Source organism: Anabas testudineus, chromosome 19, assembly GCF_900324465.2.
Source record: "Anabas testudineus chromosome 19, fAnaTes1.2, whole genome shotgun sequence".
In the NCBI taxonomy this organism is placed as follows: Eukaryota; Metazoa; Chordata; class Actinopteri; order Anabantiformes; family Anabantidae; genus Anabas; species Anabas testudineus.
This window is the reverse complement of record NC_046628.1, coordinates 7,053,986-7,061,927: the sequence shown is the minus strand read 5'-3', so window position 1 is coordinate 7,061,927 and position 7,942 is coordinate 7,053,986. Positions and strand designations below refer to the sequence as shown.

General features: G+C 42.2%; 1 protein-coding gene across 1 annotated transcript; it reads right to left on the bottom strand.

Moving 5' to 3' along the window:
* Nucleotides 1-2,992: 2,992 nt before the first annotated feature.
* On the bottom strand, nt 2,993-4,906 carry abi3b (ABI family, member 3b; the record flags this gene model as incomplete). Its single annotated transcript, XM_026351852.1, has 5 exons — nt 4,572-4,906; nt 4,284-4,451; nt 3,810-3,989; nt 3,669-3,715; nt 2,993-3,548 (listed from the first exon to the last, which is right to left on the bottom strand). Coding segments are annotated over exons 1-5 (1,086 nt in total), but the record flags the coding sequence as incomplete, so codon positions are not given.
* Nucleotides 4,907-7,942: the final 3,036 nt, after the last annotated feature.

Sequence of the window (7,942 nt, the reverse complement as noted above, 5' to 3'; positions counted from 1 at the left end):
ATCACATAATAAATGGAAATGTTGAGAATCATTTAATACATTTAATAATAATACAAATTATTATTGCATCAAAATAACATTATATTAAATAAATGCCAATACTGGTCAAAATACACAGTCACAACACAAACTATACAACTACTGAGGTGAGTGGTTAGGGCTGGGGGTGGGGATGGTGGGGTCGGATGCAGAGGCCACCCAATGGCGATGTGCCAGAGACAGTGTTACTGGATACAGCTCGTAGGCAGGCGGTGGGCCCCCTGGCCAAACACTGGGCAGCTTAGGGTCAAACTGCATGAAAAAAATAAAATAAATAAATAAATGAAGTAAAGACATTATTCTCATGTCTGTATACATATATCTCACGCACTAGTGAGTATGGAGGTGGGTGATCCACTTCACTGTAGCGAGGAGGAGATCTGTCGCAGTGGATGTTGATGTCAGCTTGTCCTTCTCCCAGAGGAATAGTTTGGACCACTGAGGAAGTGGCAGCTTGTGTCCTTGGTGTGGCGGTGTCATGTGATGCTCTTTTCTTGTTTGCTTGAATGTAGAAGCAGATGAACACCGCTGCTATCAACAGCACCACAACTGGGAGTCTGGGGACAGATTTCCAACACTTCAAGAAATGTCTTGTTTCTAACATTCATTTGTGCTTACTTTATTAGACTACTTACATGAATGGAAATATATTGGCCACCATAGTCCTGGCTGAAACTATGTCAAACTGCTGACATGACTGTGAGTGAAAAAACACAGTGCTGATGATGAGTGAGTTTTGTGCCAGCATGCTTGAAATCCAGCAATAAAATAATTGGAATTATGTTGAATTGACTCAGACAAAATTTAAAACGCTAAGTTTAAATTTGTATGTTTCCTCTAAATCAAGAAATTAATCTAACGTGTCCGATTTACTACGGATATGATTATATAATCAACCCAAGTCAACACATGGGTGTGAACTGATGTCACAATCATGTCAGTCATGTCATCTAAAGATACGCTGCAGTTTTCACTAACAATAATACCATTGTAAAAGGCATTGGAAACTGCTCAGAAGTCTACAGCAGAAAATGTTAAATTCAGCTGCTGGCAGCATGTAGCATTTCATTTTACAAACACAAGCGTAATGTTTGACTATACCAGAGTTTAACAGCTTCTAACGTGGACCATCTTTTTATAAATCTGTTGCTCATTACAACTTAAAGTAAAATTTAACAGACGTCACATCATTTATAACATAAATTCTCTTGTTTACAGAGATTTACAGTAATTATGACATTACAATTAGATGAGCTCTTACCTTACCGAAGAATCCAAAAGATACAAAAAACACCTGACCTGTGGGTAATTACAAACTGAGATTATACCACTAAGGGAAGTACATGACCTGAGGAGTGTTTACAGCATGATTGTCTTGTTTAAAGACACAGGACGGAAAAGTGCAGGCTGTGTCTTCATATTTTTCATGCATTTTGAACATAATTACATGTATTGAACTCATTATTTACTGACACAAATAGTCAATATTTTATACCTTTGTGTATCCTCATAACCAGTGTGACTTTATTCTTGAAATACAGCCCATAGACAGCCGGAAGGTTTGGTAAGGATAGTGGATCAAGCTGGAAAACGAAGGAAGAGACACGCCCTCAGTCAGTCCACATATATGAAAATACTATATATATAAGACAGTTACTGGGCTTTTTTTCTTTTTCATAAAACCCACAGTATGATACCAAAACACAACATGGGAATCCTGAAATAAAGCACAGCTGTACAGTATGTGTTCATAATCAATGTCTTAACATGCTGAGAACAGAAGAAAATACTGGTTGTCGTGCAGTTTATTGTTCAGTTTTGCAACAGATTTATACATGGGAAGTTCAAAGGTAGCTCTTTATCTTTCGTTTCCTTAAAACATACCGACAGAAACAGTATCTTCAAGGCACATATAATTACTGTTTGTGTGAGAGCTGCCCAATCCTGTATTTTCTCTCACAAGCGCACACAGGATGGTGACTATGTCTACATAACACTGCTCACAGCTCAAAGTTAACGGAGCACGGGACTGTATGTGTGGCTTTTTTTGGGATGCTGCTTTGGAAGTAAAAACCAAGTGGTCTCTATTTCTTCTAATTCTTGATGAGAATATATAACAATGAACTGAAAGGAAAAAAAAACAACACATAGAGAACAGATATTTTACAGCCTCACATAAAGAGTTTATTGTTATTGACGCTGCTCTCACTACACAGCAGAATGACAGTGTTGGGCTAAACGCTTTTGGCTTTTAGAGTGACTATCACTGATTAAGATGCACAGCAATAACACAAATACCTGACAAGAAAGAGGAATTGTACTGTATTACAGAAAAAAAAGAGGATCACCGGGAAATGCAAGAACCCCTGTTTCAACTTGTTGTAGGAATGCAGTCAAGGTGTTGTCGCAACATGTTCGGCTGCAGCGTTCAGCGCAGCACAACATGTCTGAAAAGGATTAAACAGCTCAGTGTTAAACCACAAGCTTCAAGCTTTTATTTATGCTGATGTCACAACAGGCCCCAAAAATATTTCACATGCTCCACACGTTTTACACAGTTGTCTAGTGGTAAAAGCCAGCGTGTCTGCTCCTGGTGTTAGTCTGTCTGTGTGGCAAGAACAACATCAATCCATGTTTGTTAACGTAGGAGAGGGGGAGGTGGAGGAGGTGGAGGTGGTGGCACAGAGGTGCCAGCATATTGGGGTGGTGGAGGAGGAGGGGGGATACCTCTAGATACCGGTGGAGGAGGAGGTGGAGGAGGAATATAACCAGGCCCTGATACTGGTGGAGGTGGAGGTGGTGGAGGAGGAATAAAACCAGTTCCTGACACTGGTGGAGGTGGTGGAGGAGGAATAAAACCAGTTCCTGACACTGGTGGAGGTGGTGGAGGAGGAATAAAACCAGTTCCTGACACTGGTGGAGGTGGAGGAGGAGGAATAAAACCAGTTCCTGACACTGGTGGAGGTGGTGGAGGAGGAATAAAACCAGTTCCTGACACTGGTGGAGGTGGAGGAGGAGGAATAAAACCAGTTCCTGACACTGGTGGAGGTGGTGGAGGAGGAATAAAACCAGTTCCTGACAACGGTGGAGGTGGTGGAGGAGGAATAAAACCAGTTCCTGACACTGGTGGAGGTGGTGGAGGAGGAATAAAACCAGTTCCTGACACTGGTGGAGGTGGTGGAGGAGGAATAAAACCAGTTCCTGACACTGGTGGAGGTGGTGGTGGTGGTGGAGGAGCAGGGGCATCTTCTTCTTCAGGAAGAGGTGGAGGCAGGTAGAAACTGTCTGACAGACTAGGTGAAGGTGGAGGGAGATATGTGGGTAAGCCCATGGAGGGCGGACGTGGGAGGCCAGTGTCCATGGAGGAAAGATAAGGTGTCGAAGGTGGAGCTGGTGTACTGGGGTTTAAAGTGGCAGGAGAAGGGGGAGAGAAGCTATTGGTGGTCGTCTTGGAGACGTTACGCAGGGTGGGGACTGATGGAGGAGGCACAGCGATGCCACGACTGGGTCTGCACACAGGACAAAGAGAAAAGTTTACAGAGAGTTAAATGAAGAGATGAAACCTGTTGTAATGATCTGAGTGTACAGTGTTGGGTGTATTATAACCAGGACACAGAAGGACTACATACCCCGAGGTGTCTGCGTCTGCTTTCTTGCTGGGCAGCTCCTCTGTGACCTGTGAGGAGGAGATTAAAAAAAAAAAAAAAGGATCTAACACATCTCTATAACAGGCAGACATAAAGATTTGTAGAGGTTAATATCCAATCTACCTGAAAACAGTGTCCAATGGAGTCCAAGATGGAGTATGATATTGGCACTCTGGTGTAGCTGTCGTCTTGAACCCTGCCTGAAGGTGGTGGCATCATCGGCTCGCACCTGCTCCCGTTTGCGGGAGCAGTCAGGGCGAAAAGCTCTCTCCTGGCCGTCCTCTCCAGGCGGATAGCTGCATCCTGAACCAGAGCACAGTGAGAACAGCAACATCAAGTACAGATCACATCCTTAAAAATTAACTAAATAGTAAACACTATAAGCAATTCTGTATCTTCTGGTGAATACATCTTTGAAAACAAAACCCTGTACCCACCCAGCAACACAACAGCACAGCAGTGACTGAAGTCTTATCTTGGGAAATCAGATACACCAAAGTAAGCAAACAGAGGAATGGCGCAAACGCCGCCACACACACACGCACACTGTGCCTAGATATGTTTCAGCAGAAGTCAGGGTGAAAGGTGGCTCCTCACCAGTGACAGCAGGTTGACAGAGGACTCCATAGCTCTGATCTGCATGACCTGTGAGTCCAGCAGTTTGAGCATGGTCCTGGCCAGGCTGTTGATCTGATAGGTGACACTGGCCAGCGCCTGGGTGGTCAACGCCTTGGCTTCTTCCATAGCCTTGCTGGGATCCTCAGCCTGCAGCAATATGTCATATCATTTAACCTTATGTTGTAAAATGCTTCAAAAGCTCCTAGTTTCACTAAACCAGCTACAACCACAGGAAAACATAGGTGTGATGTGTGTTTTCCCCCTCACCTGAAGGTAATTGTTTTCGCAGTAGTCAGCCACTCGGAGCAGGTTGCTGTGGTTATCAACCAGATCCTTCCTGGCAGCCGGGGACGACTTCAATATCTCAGTGATCACTTCAGAAAAGTTCTTTGGCTCCGTCATTTTCTGCCTTTTCCCGATCGACTCCGCGCTACCTGAGGAGGAAGGAAAAGGGTGCAGGCAACAGTCGAGTCGAGGCGGTGGGAGGTGGAGGTGGAGGTGGTGGTGATGAAGGCGGAATTGACCTGAGGGGAGAGATTTTCCCCCGAGTCACCGCAGCTGGTTTCAGGGCAGGGCTGCACCAGGTAGACTCAGGCCACTGAGAGTGCGGAACCACTGACGAAAGAAAATGCACGCAGATTACGTTGCTGAATCGTGCAGACACAATATAACATATTAATAAACCTATGTTAGAAAAATCCGGAGTGACAGCCACTTGTAATATGTGGACAACCCGCTTGAGGTCAGTGTAGTCTAGTAAAGAGCTGACTAAGATCATGATGCTGTTGGTGGAGTCTGTATGATGCTGTCTGGTAAATTTCTTGTACTGTCACTATCAGCTGGGATTTAGGTTGGGAGTGAAACACTGTAATGATATCATATGAAATGATCAGCCAGGTGGACACACCATCATTTATTGTGTTTGCATGTGTGACACCGTTCATTGTTTCTGTGCAACTGCTATAATGTAGTCCAATCCACTGAGTATGAAGGCACTCACTCAATAGAATCACATTAGAAAGGTCGGTACCATTTTATTTTGATGTGATCCAGGGTTGATGCTTGACAATCGGGTGACAAGAGAAGATGCTCGTCTTTCTACATCACAGCTTCACGGGCTTTGGTGTGTGGGGTACTAATCAATCAGTACCTACTGGATGGTTGTGGCAGCTGGACTTGTTTTTATTTTAAAGTCAAAGTATCTCTTTGCTCTGAGGAAAGTTGGTTAGGGATCCAATTTTTGGTTGCATCTGACTGCAGGATGGATTACTGTGAATGTCGTACCGGCATGATAGATCCCCTGACATTTGTGGTTTTGAGTGAAATATCTCCCTGAACGCAGGATGAGCTGCTATGATACACATATTCACGCTCCCATCTGGAGAAAGTCTGATACTTTCGCTGATCACACAACCTTTCCACATGTCACAATTTTAATTTGTAAATTATTAATTAAATTGAATACCCGAGAAACTGACACATTTAACACAGTGGTGGTCACTTATTACTATTGATTCAGTGTGAAGCAGACAAATTGTGCTATGATAGACTGTGTTGTATGTTGCTTCGTAGATGCATACTTCAAATACAGTAGGAAACACTGTCAGACACATTCAGAACTCAAATGAACTTCAAATGAACACCAAGAAAATTATTAGCTAATGTTCTATAGAGGATCTGATAATACTTTAAGCAGCCTTTGAAAGCAGTCCAAACTTTTTATGCTGACTGGATATGATGCAGTGAATTTTGGTTGCAGTATGTACTGTTATCAGTAGTTTGTGGCTCATATTACAGAATCATGAGAATCCTTATCTACTGATAAATGATTGTACATAGCTTTATTTGTTTATTGACCATTTTCTCTTTGTTCAGCAGCATCTAGAGCCGTTTCGCATTAATGTCTAAATAATTATCTCCTGTGGGATTATGTTTTTAAAATAGCAATGACACTGAGTGCTGATATAGGCACTGTGTTTGCTGTTTAGCTGAACAAACATTATATTTATTTGAACAATTATTTATTTTTATGTATGTTGACTATGTAGTGTGTCAGTAGTTTCACTGAGGTAACTTTGTTCCTATGGCATTTTCTTCCTGAACCTCAGATGTATAACCAGCAGTTTCATCATTCAGTCATCAAACATAATGACAGGCATTAATCCATTATCATAGTGGTTGCTTAGTGTCTTGCTTTTTATTTTCTGGAATATCAAGAGGTCACATTTACATATTTGAGAGGTCTCATTGAAAAACAGTTTAACCATGTGTTTATCCTGGACTGTCTGAAAAGATATGTTATAATTTGTAGCCCTCTTGCTACAGATTAACAGCATTGCAAGGAAAATCCAGCATGCATATCAGTCAAGGCAGCATTTATGGTCTTGTTTACACAGCTGAGCTATCCAACTGTGAAACCAGCTGGGGTTTGTTAAAAGTAAAACGGGACTTCACCCTCAAACACGATTCTCTTCCAATAAAAAGAAATATCAAACGAGCACGGTCGTTAATCTTTACAAAAAAGGTGACAACAACAATTGTAATTTTCTGAAGGCTAATATTGTGAGATTTCTCCAGTGTTACTGCAGCCTGGAGGTGCCAAACCAGCCCTGTGTCATAGTTATTAGTGGTGTTTTTATGGTGTTATTAATTAGACCTCCCTTCGAGATGGAGTTAATTTGTTAAAATCAATAAAAACCCAACTGAGACTTATGGACTTAAGTCAATATAGTTTAATGTCTTGTGAGTTATTTGCCTTAGCAGCCTGTTGGCATTTCAGTAAATTCTCAAGAGCCATTGATCGAAATCTCAAAATAATTTAACAACATAAACCTTCCAATAGGTTCTGTTCACTTTTTTTTGCTTTTGTTGCCTTTGTACATTAAGGACTTTCCAAAGCAGAACAACTGCATTATACAGGATGGGTGTACAGTAGATTATATTGGAATAAAGGTAGCTACGTCCATGTATTCTGCTCTTCAGTGTATGGGTGAAGAAACTGACTGTGGTTTCCCTTCACATACGAGCACACACACACACACACACACACACACACACACACAAGCACACGCACGTATACCACCTCACAGCATCCATGTCCAGTGGTGTGCAACATATGGCTGTTTGTGGAGATTGGATGTTCTGGACAATCAGCTTCTCCACACTTCACAGACTTCGATTAAAAGGAAAGCCAAATTCAATTATTGTGCCGAAGGCTGCTGGAAAACTCTATTGTCAGGATGCACACACACACAGTGAGGTAGCAGTTAACACTCTCTGTGGATAGTTTTATTGTCACACAACTATGACCTCAATTCCTGTTAGTCCTCATGCACCTGTCGCCCTTTTCTCAAACTTAATTCATGATCCACTGGCATTGTAATGTGATATGTTTCAAAAGTATATAATTATTTTTGCCATATGACGTCTTTTCTCTACACCTCACTGTATGTAGATAGTGGTTTTCTGATCACATGACCCGGCAACATCAACCACAAGTGCATGAATCACGGTCTCCTTCTATCAGCGCAGATAGGATGTTCTGCTCATAAATGTGCTGCAATCTTCCCGGTAGTTGACGTGTGTCACGTTTCGAGATACATGAGCAAGTGTGTGTTTATGAACGCTGGAGACATTTT